Source organism: Haliaeetus albicilla, chromosome 28, assembly GCF_947461875.1.
Source record: "Haliaeetus albicilla chromosome 28, bHalAlb1.1, whole genome shotgun sequence".
Lineage (NCBI taxonomy): Eukaryota > Metazoa > Chordata > Aves > Accipitriformes > Accipitridae > Haliaeetus > Haliaeetus albicilla.
The window spans coordinates 2,517,091-2,530,905 of record NC_091510.1 but is presented as its reverse complement, the minus strand read 5'-3'; the positions used below and the strand labels follow the sequence as shown (position 1 = coordinate 2,530,905).

At 40.2% G+C, this 13,815-nt stretch overlaps 1 protein-coding gene across 9 annotated transcripts in view; it reads right to left on the bottom strand.

The window, feature by feature from the left end:
• The window catches only part of ANKS1B (ankyrin repeat and sterile alpha motif domain containing 1B), a 427,100-nt gene that overhangs the window by 157,656 nt on the left and 255,629 nt on the right, over nucleotides 1-13,815 (bottom strand). For all 9 annotated transcript variants that reach the window (XM_069773749.1, XM_069773747.1, XM_069773753.1 and 6 more), the window contains one exon: nucleotides 9,953-10,051. In XM_069773749.1, coding sequence (XP_069629850.1) covers nucleotides 9,953-10,051 — 99 coding nt within the window. The remainder of the gene's footprint in view (nucleotides 1-9,952; nucleotides 10,052-13,815) is intronic.

Genomic DNA, 13,815 nt, shown 5'->3' with positions numbered 1-13,815 from the left:
AACACAGCATGGGAAGTTTCTGAATTCTCAGTTCCCACTGGAGATCTCCATCAACAGCGTTGTTAAAATAGATATCGCTCTACTACGGTGCGTTGCAAGGGGCTGCATGCAAGCAAACAGGCAAACAATCCAATAGGCAAGAGGCTGAGAACAACGGAAACGTATGCAACAATTTCACCCTTTGGATTTGGTGCCAATAGACAAAATCGCCATCGGGTCACTCTAGCCTACCTGAAAATACCCCCAGCTATGCCACAGGTACGCCCGTGCCCGGCCGTGCACCTTGCTGATCCCCCCCACCAACTCGCCCTCCCGAAGCGACCTTGTCCCATCCTCTTCCCCGTGGATTTGCCCCAGGACGTGGCTGTTGGCGGTCACTGCCGCCGTCCCTGCCCCACTCGCCTTGTGCGGGTGCTCCCTGCCCGCTCCTATTGCAGAAAATTAATCTCACAACTAGAATATTTGCCGGCAGTTTCAGCATGAATGCAGTATTTTGTTTTGTCATGAACCAAGAACCGCTCTCTTATCTAAAACATTTTCTAAAATGTGTCTAATATACGAAAATTAATAAACCTTCAGTATCCGTCCTCTTGTATGGAAAGTTTTGTTCTGTCTGTTAATAACATCAACTAGCTTATTAACTGTCATTCATAGCTGGCTGTTTTCCTTTCAAATATCTATTGACAGACAGATTGGTTATCTAGATGTGACAGTATCATTAATAGTATCTGCTTTTCATATAAAATGTTATGGAGTTTTTAAATAAAAAAAAATACTTTGAAATATCTGTCTGGAAGTGCTGCCCCTTTACTTTATTGGAGCTCCAGTTTAGTTGCATCTTATCCCAGTCCTCGTTAACAGGTCACGGCTCTTGGACTGTTAGTATTTTTTTTTCCTATACTGCACCATGATCTTAACCTCTCACAGATCATTTACACCCTTTAGATTTCCTTGCTGATGCTATTTGCTGATTGATTTTTTTTTTTTGAAAGAAAAAACCCCTCCTACCTACTGACTGTATTTCCATGTATAATATTTCAATCATTTCACACCAGCTTCAACACATGCACCGGTGGTGTCAAACATCTTAGCAGCTATTGGCATACTGTTTGACTCAGAGCAGTATAAAATCTCTAAGCTTCAGGTCATGACAGCCTTTCAAATATTAACTGCTCATAAATAGGGGCAGTGTTGTTCTTCTGCAGACACTGCTACTAGTTCATTCGGTTGTTATCTTTAAAGAACAATATCAATGTTAGCTGTTTCACTGCAGAGGATTTTAGCATGCTGACTATGGAAACGACCAGGAATGAAGCCCATAATTTAGAGAAAAAGAAATGCTTAAGAAAATATGATATAAATGAAGCATGGAAGAAGACATAAACCATAGATTTCTCTCCCAGGTCCTATTGATCTATCACTAGTATCACTTCCTTTGAAATGAATAGAAAGCAGAAGCCAGAAAGAGCTGTTTCTCATAATAAAATAGTAATATCAAGTAGCATCCTAATGGGTTGAGAAATCCTTTACAAGAGACTGTACGTCAGTCTTTTTACAGGTGCATCACTGCTATATCTATATAGTATTTTACATTAGGATAGAAAGTACTTGAGTTTTTTCTCCGAAGGGTAGCCAAATAAACATGAAGTAATCACATATGCACCAGAAGCATCATGGTGAATTCAGTAACATGGACTATTATCAGTTTTCTCTGATCTTCTCAGACAGATCTCAACACTGTGTGTATTAAAGTCAAGCTTTTTATCTGCTGTATAAGGAGAAAGAGATGACTTTCACAGCTTTTTAAATGATGGCTATGATTACAGTGAATTCACGCTTGTGTTGGTTTGCAAGAAAGATCTTTTTAGCAAGCACATAATGCTTTCTTTTAAACTGCTGGCCTATCTGAGAGATTTAAGCAGCACTTTTGGGAACTTGTATGAAATTATCAACTACCAATCTGAGTACTTCTGGGTGATTGTAATGGGGCGGGGGGTATCGAGTCTTTTTTTCCTGTCTTCGTGACTTGTCTGTTGTACATTATGTACTTTACAAACGTGATCGGTTGGACTTGCGTTGTTGGAAGAGAAAAGCATTCCTCCTCTGGAGCGATGAAAGAAAAGGCTCAGGAGAGTGATGCTCCTGAAGACCCCAGGGCTTGGCTGGCCCGGGGCAGCACGTGGAGCTGGGGGACAGGCACAACTCCCTAAGAACCTGAGAAGACTTTGCCTTTGCTGCTGTTGAGAAAGGCATGGAGTGAAAATAGGGACCTGCCTGCAAAGACACAGTGGGTGAGGAAGGGCTGTGTATAAACCTTTTGGTTTTCTATTCTGTCTACCTTGTCACATATTTAAAAAGTTGCCTATTCAAGCTTGTGTTCTATTAATGTTTGACTTTTCTTTCCGCTAATCAAAAGCCTCCTGTCTTCTTGTGGAGCTTACTATAAAAAGACAGTACAGGCACATTCACTTCACAGCGCTGCCTGATTCAGGATCCTGCCCCAGTGGCAAATCCAGAAGACCACAAACTGAGTTCAGAGTTTCCTACCTAAGATCGCCAGCATTGCAATAGGCACCCTTTCTATGATTTTTGCAGTTGGAATCTGTCTTCTGAATTTAAAGTAAAAGAGATGCACACACATATTTTTTCTGGAAAAATTTAAACAGATCCACATCCAGAAGACTGAAAAGACCACCTAGTTCTTCATCAGACACAATGTCTGGGACAAGGGAGGAACAGGTCTCATTCAGTGTTACTGAGGATGATGTATGCAACAGTTCAGGACATTTCCATTGCATATAATGTAATCTTAAGAAGACCTAAATCTGGGATTTGTGGACTAAGTGGAAGCTATGGCCTTTGATCTCATGAGTTTCTATGAGTATAATTTCTAAAAGCACACAGGGGTTGAACTAGTGGTGACCTTTTTGGCCCAACAGTACTATGGTTTGGTGCCACAGATTTAAAAGTAATCTGATGCTTGTCCCTCCTTCGCATTGGTTTGCTTTGTAGAATAGTCTGGCTACACACTATCCAGCTTTCTGTTTGGAGGAAAGTAAACTGGAAGATCAGCACCAGTGATGCACCAAATGCATTTCAACCCCTAACAGGGACACAAAGATCTGAATCAAGTGGTTGATAACCTTATCACCAAGTCCTTCAATGGGAGAGAACACACATGTGCACATGGACCAAATGGTGGAAGTATACCCTTGTATTTACCGTCAACTGCCCTTAACTCTTCATGACTTGTATGTCATACAAATAGGCACTCTTATGTATCTCATTTTTGCAGACCCTTTCTAGGTGTTCGAGTTGCAACAGACGGTGGTGACTGCTGGAACCTCTTCTGTTCTTCCTACAACTGCAAGTGCTGCTCCTGCCTGTTTCATTAGGCCACACTGGCCAGTTTCTGTCCTTGCTAGTCCATGGTGGGCTGTGCCAGCCCTCAGAAAAATGTTTGCATCATTAGTCACTAAGATTTTTAGCTTTTGTTTGATGCTGGATGTCTTCCTAGCGAGTGTGTTCTCTGGGGCTGGGCAGCAGCGATTGTGAGCCCTGGGCTGTTCATGACACCTCCGGGGGCCACCTTGGTGCCTCTCTGGAGACCTCCGACCCTCTGCATGTGAGACAGCTGTGGAGAACGTGGCCATGGCATGCTGTGCAGGCAGAGATGTTTCTGAGACTGGAGAGGTCCGGCTGGGAACCCTCTGGGGCACAATGCCTTGAATACAATGTACTAACGGCATAGGCACAGGGGAGATGAATCATTGGAAGAGGGGGAGGAGGACATAGAGAAGGGTTTCTTGGTGAGAGGGAACACAGAAAAGTACCCTCTGACCTCGCCAGCCCTGACTCTCTAGCGGTCTTCGCGTCTCACTCCTCCTTCCCCGAGTCTCGGCAGTCACTCACACAGGCCATGTTAGCCTTTCAGTCCTCCCACCTCACCGACCATCTCCTAGCAGCTCCAACGGGAATGTTTTTATAGTGAAATGGCCTGCAGAGTTTCCAGATGGCACTGGAGACAGCAGTTAGCAGCCACACACCAGTAGGCAGAATAAACATATCTATCAACCCGGTGCCATTGAGGAGTGAATGGGTGAAGCGGGGAAGCCTCAGGGGCCATAAAGACATCTCCGCTCCCTTTGTGTGGAGGTGGGAGTGGGGACAGAAATTCAATGGCACAAGGAAACAGAGATCCACTTCTTTGCAATCTTCCCATTACATTTGAAACTCTGCAAAAGACATGCAGCGTTAATCACATTTTGCTTGTCTTACTCCAATCACTCCTGCTTGGTCTTCCCTTCATCTGGGAAGGTGCAGCGACCTGAGGACAAGCACCATCCTTGACGCTCTGAGAAGATTCAAAGAGAACAGAGGGCCGTGCTTATAGGTGTTGAAGAAACTGGTCTTTGCTATTTCAGCCTGTTAAAAAGTTTAAAAGACTTAACTGTGTCCTTGCAGGGGCTGTGCAGGACATAGCCCAGACCTCTAGTTTGGGAAACACTGGAAATGTTTGTGACCAGTCTGTCGTGCAGCCTGCTATCTTGCAGGCAGTTGGCGAAAGCCATAGTCTCCTTTTACACAGCATGTGACAGAATTACAGTTAAACTGGGTACTTGCTCCATTTCTGGGTATATATGGTGTCATGACGTGGTGATGCAGAGGGTGCATAGCATTTCCCATGAGGCAGGCAGTATCCAGATGCTGCTAATACTATTGCTGCCCGTAGAGAAGATGCTGGTGCTCCCTCTGAATCCTGCGCTGGAATTACGGACCGTATGGATATCAGAAGTCTTTTTGATGACTTGAATATATGTTCATAAATATGCCTCAGTGAGTAAAGGTGTGGGACAACTGAATGGCAGTCTTTGTAGCTTATAGCTGCCTGCGGACAGGTTGCAGATGGGAATGTGGATCCCATCAGTGGCCCTTATGGAGCTCATGAATGAATACATGAAGGGAGAAGGTCTGGGGCAGAACAGCCACACCAGCAAAGACTCCCAGAAAGAAATTGTCCATGTCTTCTTTCTCAGAAAAAAGGATGTGCAGAAAGTCGAAGTCAGCTCATTCAGGCTGTCATCCTAGTCTAGTTGCCATAAAAAGAGAATAGTGCTTCCTCTCATATAGCATATTTCTTTGCCTGCTGACTATTCTCAGAGCAGTCAGTAGGCACTGTGGAGTCAACCACAAATAAGAAAGTATAAAAGAAGCAGGAAGTGAAATAAGACTTAGTGTATGGGCAATGGTGGCAGGACCAGTGACATGCTACTGTTCTCTACATGATACAGATAAATGACAGCGTGCCATGTCTAGAGTGGCTCACTGATAGGCTTAGGTAGGAAGGAAAATGTTTGTGAGACTGCTTTCATCACACAGTTTTGAAGCACATGCATGGAGGGGATATTTGGTCTATGGGACCAGTCTAAAGCTAGTCTGAAGTAAACACCCTGGCCTATAGCATGGATGTATCTAACTGCCTTGTTTTACTGATCCCTTCCTATTGTGCTGCATTACTTAAATAATGTAGACTACACATTTGTGTTTCAGAGTTAAAAAATTCATGTGTTATGCTGGATTTTAACACTTTTTTCTGTGCTTATGGCTAAAGGTCTTATAAGCAGTGTAACGAGCAGCTGAGTGGCCTCCTTCCAAACCAGGAAAGTAATTCCCAGAGGCATTAGAAGGAGGAAAAACAGCACGGTAGAAAGCACTTCCTTTGAATCCTGTTTTTCATCTTCACTTCCAGAAGAGCAGAACCAAGCAGTCACAGCCAGAAAGGGTCATAAATGTTATGATACCAGTTTGCAGCATCTCCTAATTTGGACACTGTCTTTAGGAATGGAAGTTGGAGTGATCTACCTTTTAGCTGTGTTAAATGGGAGAGAATTAAACACCAGATTCAAATCAGCTTGCTAAGATCTGGGATGTCTAAGCCAATAGCAACATAGCAATAGCAAACAGATGATGTGGTCTTTCTCCCTTACATACACAGCATAGCTAATGTGCATATGCACAGTAGTTCTGTTTTCCTAAATGCCAGACTTACTGTGCTTGCACAAAAGAGTGTTACATATGAGTAATAGATCCAGCACTTTTTGGAAGCACAGCTTTACTGCTCGTATAACACTGCTCACAGAGCGTGTGCTCATAGCCTGCTCATATCCTACTTCTTGTCTGGTTCTGCAAAGCACCCAGGAAAGAGGCTTGGCTGCCTGCACACCACTGCTATGAGATCCCCAAACTTGCTTTGTGCTGAGACCTCTCCGTGCAGGAAGGAACAAGCTGCATACTTTACGAATAGCTCTGAAGCCAGGAGAAAGCTGCTTTCAGCTAACATCTTTTTTCCATCTGTCAAATGAGAGAACATGTTCCCATTATGCGCTGGGAGAAGGAGCATCCCACACAAAACCAATCCTTTTTCTTATCTAAGTTCTCAGATAAGCTAGGATAATTCTTATTTTCAAAAAGATTTTAGTTTTGAGGAATTCATTGAGAAGTCACTTGCACATAGGTTTTGGATGCTGAAATAACTTGACAATGCTCCTTAGGTTTCCTATGTCACTTAAGTGTGGCAAAAATTTTATGTCATGCCTACTACTATTTTCTTAGTCAGTTAAGAATATCCTGCACACAATTCTTTTCTCAGTATTAATTTTTTTCTCAAGTTCTTCTACTTGCAACTTCAGTATCTTTTTAGACATTGTGTCCACCTCTTGACATGTCTGAACTGCCTTTTAACAAAACATATAAAATCCTTCTCCAAACATTTATTGATTTCATTCTTTTCACACAAAAAAATATTAAATGCAATATCAAACTCTGCTACGGAAGTTGCTCTAAGACTGATGTCATGTATAAAATATTTCCATTTCAAGAATTAACTTTACAAATTATATTTCTACTGGAGTGTCTTAACCTTATCTAATAATAATAAGCCATAAAGAGCTTTAGTTAATATTAATGTGAAACTTGAATAACTTAAATTACATCAGTGCAAGATGAGAATTTGGGCTACTAGCTCTAATCCAACAAAAATAAAGGGTATTTTGAAAAGCAGAAATCTAACCGAAAGATTTCAACTCTACCTATCTCTTACAAACATACGAGTTTACCCTCTTTGGAAATGTTCTCCTCAAATTCAGAATCATTAGGGAAAAAATATTTTGAGAAATCTGGGTAAACATACATTTTATACTGGTTAAAGACTGCATAAGAAACTACAATGATTAATTCATCTATATTTGGAGAGATATGTGGGGTTTTTTTCCCATTTAAAACAACTTCAAGCTCTAGAAAGTTGTTCCTAAACAGGCTATTGGTGTTTGAAATCTAGAAATTCATTCTTCAGGAAGCCAGCAATTATGAGTGAAACCAGACAGTGTTTCTTTTCAGCCACTAAATGCCTGTTGCATTTTCAGGCTGCAGAGATGAATATTGATGAGAATAACAAAAAGAGCTTTAAAAAAAGAGTATTTATACTTATATAAGGGGCAAAACCTTGACAATAGATTTGTTGCTTGATTTTTGCCCTCTAAGCTTATTCAATACTGCCTGAGTATATGGCCCTAAGGAAGTGATGTTCCATAGATGTTTTTTAAAGCACTTAACTTCCATCTCAAAATCTGAGTTAAAAAGTATCACAAGACAGGAAATATTAATAGTGAAACTAAAAATAACATAATCAGCAATGCTATTAAGTACTAAAACAGAAGGAGTCATCAAATTTTAAATTAAATGAGGAACAGAAAAGAGGTACATGTTCAAAACAAACAAACTAAAAGAATTTTTACCTAATGAGATTCAAATTAGCGAGACTCCAATTACGGTTTGAGATCTTAAAATATTTAGATGGTATGCCCTATTTTGAATGTATGATGACAGAGCTGAACTTATCAACAAACAAATAGATGTACAGAAATGTTTCACGGTTCCTTGCAGGATGCGAAAGTTTTTTAGATCTTCAGCAAGCTGTTGTGAATACAGCAAGGGTGGGGTTACATTAGATAAAACTTACCATGATCCCAGTTTTGGGGCCCCATAACTATTCTGACAGCTGTGCCTTGAAAAGAACTTGGTTTTGAATAGGAAATTATGCATTTCTACTATGTAAGCTCTCTTGCGTTGCTGAGTCATTTAAGTGAAGAAATGTGATGCACAGCTTCAGCTTTCGACTGCCTTTGTTTTGGCGTAACAGTCTTACATCAAAGACAGGTTAAAAACGTGGTCCCTGAGGACTGTTTTTTCTAGCTCAACAGGGAAGCTGCTAAAGACTACCTCACTGTGCTTAAAGCCGTTCTGCGTTACTTAATTATCTTTGGTTCAGAAGATGTTGATTCTTCCAAGTAACTGCATAACCACCTTGTTCTCAACTGGTTTCAAGAGCATCTCTAGATCTTGATTCTGTCCTCCTTTCTCACATCAAGCACATTTTAAAAAGACCTCAAGTTGGAGTTTTTTGACAGAATCTGTTCTCAGCTTTAGTATACTCTCCAGAAGCAGACATTATTAACAATGTTTTCATAAGCACCAGTTACTGAGTGCAGGTAGCACTAAAATGATGATATATTAACAATCCATTCATTAATTTTGAAAAACTTAATTAAAAAGACAAGAAAGCTGATCTAAGAAGTATGAAAACCAGAAAAAATATTTCATCAGCTAAAAGTGGGGATCAAGATTACAAAATTTTGTTTGAATGATAGCATTGCTGAAAAATTCATAAATTCATAGTTAAATCTTAAATATCTACTGTAATTCACCACCTGCTACTTTTATATACCCTACTACTTGTATCATTTATCTCACTTGTCTAATATGGTATGTGGAACATTATTGTTTTTAATAATCTTCGGTGTTTCAGTGCATAGACTAATATTGTAGGATATATGGATTGACTAACACATCCAGATACAGAAATTGTTCACAACTTCTGATTTTTCCCCATACAGAAGAAACCCTTGTTCACTTTTACAAGTGATCCATCCCGTAAGTTTTGATGCATGAAAAAGCCTCTTCCAGCAATGTCAGCCTCATGCTCTAGACTGAGTAGTCCTTTAATAACTCTTCTCATTCTCCAACATTATCAAACTGCAAGCAGACTAATCTCTATTTACCTCAGTTATTCTACACATGCTGGTCCCAGGACACTCCATGCAATTTACAGTAGGTTTTATTCCTGCCCTGATACCTTGCACTAAGTATCTGCTTCACATGTAGCAGCCTTCTGAGCCTTACTGGTGTCTACTCCTCCTTATACAGCTTTCCAAAATCAAATAGTAGGTTTTCACGCTAGGCTCACTATCTCTCTTGTTTGGAATGCTATTTGAAGCCTCCACTGATATATTCTGGTACGCAAAATATAAGAAAAATCCCTTTCTATCACTGATTTTAAAATCCATAGTTTAAATCAGCTAGCACCAAAAATGATTGGAGAAATGACTGCAAGCTATTCACTCTGCAGCTGAGAAGCAAGATTCATGTACACAGCAGCAAATCAAATATGAAGCCTGCAGGAAGTCTCCGTATCTTACATGAAAGGCAGGTATTAGGAAAGCAGTGTTTCATCCAAGGCTTTTAAGAATACTTATATAAGGGGCAAAGTATTTCCAGGCCAACTGCTATGTAAAGACAGGCATCTGGGATTCATCGACAGCCTTATTTACACATATGTAATGACAATCTATAAACAGATTGAAAAGCCCAAAATAATCAAAATACCTTCTAAACAGCCATCACTTCAAAGTACAGATTTTACTCTCCTTTGCTTTGTTTCTCAATTATATCTATACAGTCCAATGCAATGACATTATTTTATGCCACATTTGCATATGCAAAAAGCATGTCTACAAAAACAATAGAGTTATGTTTATCTCCATTCAAAGAAGTGTTTTAAATAATGTGAAAGCTGTAGGTGTTAGTTCCCCTGCTTGGATAATAACAGAAACTGTACCTTTGGGAGAAGCTGGATTGCTTGGAGTATTCTCTGTCTGTGTCCAGAGTTAAGGATTCCTATTTCCAAGAGATCCTGGTCCTCCATTACATTGCTTCCCTACAAACGAAAAAAAAAAAAGGTGGAATAAAAATGAAAAAATAGCAGATGCCTTTAGTAGCCTGAAACAAGACCTGCTGTTGCACCTAAAAAAGAACACTTTGCTTCACTTATAGTACCTGACAAGAATCATCAATTACTGATGATTGCGTTCATTTTCATGATGACAAAACATGGTGGAAGGTGATTGAACTCATGGACAACTACTATACTGCTGGCAGCATTGCCAGTGGAGAAATTGTAGCTCTCACTCAAGCTAAATACCAGATGTGAACCTTCCTTCATTTGACTGGAACCAAAGACATGACTACAGAAATGTTCAGAAACTCATCATTTTTCAATTCCCCTCCTACCTCACCCAGCTATACATGATGCTCATTTTTCTCCAGACTGGAAAATACTTAACACAGAATAAGATGAGCAGAGTGGTTGAGGATAAAATTATTGTTAGTAAAATGGTGAAGAAAGGGAGCGGTATCAACAAACCCCATACAGTCCCCATCCCCCTAAATTTAACTGTACCAGTGCAATCCTAACTTTACCTGTCGCTGCTCTTATCTCCCTGCTCGTGGGCAGGTCAAATAATTCCTAACACGCAAGTAGCTGAAGAAGACCATCAGTTCAAACAATACACAAAACAATTGCCCCCAAGAGTCCATAAAATAAGCCTCCACAATTCAAGCCTCGATTCTTAGGAGCTGCTAGCAGTAGGAGAGGACATACAGCTACACAAACAGGATAACGCGTCTCCTAAGTTGAAGGAGTCTGGCGCAACCCAGACAGTAAGTTCAGCATCTGAAGGTTAAGGTACTCGATTAGCTGGCAGTGACTATTTGGAATCACAGGAGGCACAACAGTAGCTGCAGTCAGGGATCAAATCAAGATGGTTCAAAGTAGGCTGGCAAGCTTGTATTCCTTTTTTAGACCACCTTGTTTCAGACAAAACCTCGGCTTTGTTTAAATTTATTTTATTTTTAAAAAGCTTCTAACTATTACAGTTGCAAACAAAACCTGCAAAAACCAGATGACCTGTCTTGAACTCTTACCCCTGTTGGAGTCTCATGACACTAATTTGTTAGAAGCAAGAATCCTTATTATTCATACTCATTTAACATCATCATGAAATAGGCTTTATGTGAGCAAATCCGTGAAAACTTCATCTCCCCCTTTCCATTTGGCTTGCTGCTTCTGACTCAGTAGAGCTTTTAAGCAGCAGCCAAATGAAAAGCTAATAGGCGCACAACAGAACATGCTTAAATACTTTGCTGAATCAGGGCTTAATAATGGATATGAATTCTTTCTGAGTATCAAAGCTGCTGTCCCCCAGCAACATAGCTTTCTTTCAAAGAGCACACTGGAATATGCAATACTTCACCCTGCTCAGCTGCTAAATCTTCACTCTTTTCAGATGGACTGATTAGTTTACAGATGTACTCTTGAGGACTCTCAAGTGCTACTCTGCAGAGTATCCTGCAAAATCTAGGGGATGTCTTTTTAAGGCAATCATGGAAACTTTGCAAAGCTATTACATTTGAAATTATATTTCATAGTAAGTGGTATGATTTAGGGCTACAAGTCTGCAAATCATATCCTAAAAGTTTTTGCGTGCAGCATTCCGAACAGGGGCAGGCAGAGACCTGCTCCAAAGGGAGAAGCTGTGCAATCATTCCGGTTTCAGTGGATCACACGGTGTAAGAGTGCGCGCAGCACAGGCTGTGCAAACAGTGATAGTGATGAGGTGGGTTAATACCCCCTTCAGCTCCCTGGTAAACAAATACAACATCTAATTTCCCCTTTCTTCCTTTCTCCTTTAAATAACCTAAAGGAGGCTGTAAACTTACAGGAAGAACTGAGAGAAAAAAACTTCCATTTTGGGCTGGATTCTCCAGCTGCTGGAAATAGCTAGAATGAATGGATTTAAGGGAACTGAGCCAACCGAGAATCCCGTCCAAAACAAAGGCTATACATTTTCATTCATTTTAATAAATGCAGCTATTTTTTTTACAGCTTTCACTTCCTTTCACTGTTGTTCAGATTTCACCTTTCATTGCTGGATAACGTTGCACAATCATGGTGTACTCACCACTGAGCTACTACACACTGTTTACTGGTGTCAGTCACCTTGGCATCCAGCTTCAAATATTGCAATGTTTAAAACCCAAATCAACTAACACTTAGGCACAGGAAAAATCCTGTCTATTTGAACATAGTTGCTGCATAGCAGAGAAAGCATTATTTTATTAATTCTTTACTACTGTTTTTTCCTTATATATTAGTTCATATATTTTGTTTCTTTGCAGCTGGTATTATACATTTTTTAAAGTATGTCAGGGTTACAAAATCAAATATTTAAAACTCAGGAAAGCCTGGAATTCATGTTGCCTCCTTGTCCCCAGTCTAAGAAGACAACAACCTGGTCTTTCAATGTGCTCAGGTTTTGGAGCTTTTGCTGTGTGTTACCGTCAGTGCCAACAGTAGCAGAGACTCATCTCTCCTGTAAAACAGACTTCATTGTCTCCTGCCATGGAGCTAAACCAGCTCTTCGTCTTTCCACAAGAGCAAACCAGGAAACTTTAGATAGTCAGCATGAGCCCCTATTGCTTAACATAGAGGAGTAAAACTGATAGTAACAGGAAGCTGCTGTCTGCTTTGCAGGCATACCTGCGAAGAGAAAGAAAGTGTTCCCTGTATTCCTGTCTCCCTGGTGTCTGCTCCCATTCTCCCTTTAATCCCAGTCCCTGATTCTTTTTTTACCTGGTTACTCTTCTTGCACTCCTCCAGTCGCCTTCCACAGGGTCCTGTGTTGAGAGTGAGGAAAACCTAATTTCCTTCTGCAGCAGATCAGAGGGAAGAGGAGAAATTCTCCCCCTGCTCTTAGCTGCCATGCACACACTTATTATAAGCTGGGCCAAATTTAACCTCAATTAACTTTACTGAGATGACGTGGTAAATGTAATTAAAATGAATATGAATGCAAGAGTGCCTTTTCACATTACTTCAGCCTTAAAAAGAGCTGAGCTATATTAGCTGAAACATTCACCAAAAAGATTATTCTAGTAGACACCTAGAGAATTTGAGTGCAAAGATTTGACTTTGATATGCTTATATACAAACCAGGTTCTTATAACAGGAAATATGGGACAGCAATCTCTACTGGGGTTATTATGCTTTTATTATGTAATAAAAACATAAGAGGCTTTGTGATATTGTAGTTTCTTAAGTGTATAGGAAAACTTAGTTGGAAGGAAAACTTACTCCTTGGAATTAAAGCAATAGGAATAAATCAAAATTGCTTATACTAGGACAGATTCAGTTCTCATTCAGTTCAGCTTACACTGTTGAAATTCCCGTCTTCTTAATGCATAAGAGATAGTCTTACTTATGAATTAGAAAGATCCTGCCTCTGAAGTTCCACTTAGGAAAAAAGTGTGGCTAACCCCCACCCCCAAGGATTTGTGGTTCTACACAACTCTCAGGAATATCATCTTTTTCCCTGTAAGCACATACAGGAAGCCAATCTCCTGAGTAAGAAGGCAGTAGTTTCACAGAACAGTTGGGCTCAAGGAGGAAGGAAAAACGACTCTGCATGTGGGAGACTGGAGGCATATGAAAAACAACACAATTTAAAAAACCCAGAAATTTTGCCAAAATCTGAGATAATTCCTATAAATAAGTTCAGAACAAAATACGTAATGGTACAGTATGAGATAAAGATTTTACTGGCATTTATTTGGGTTGTTCCACACAAAATCACCTCTGGCACT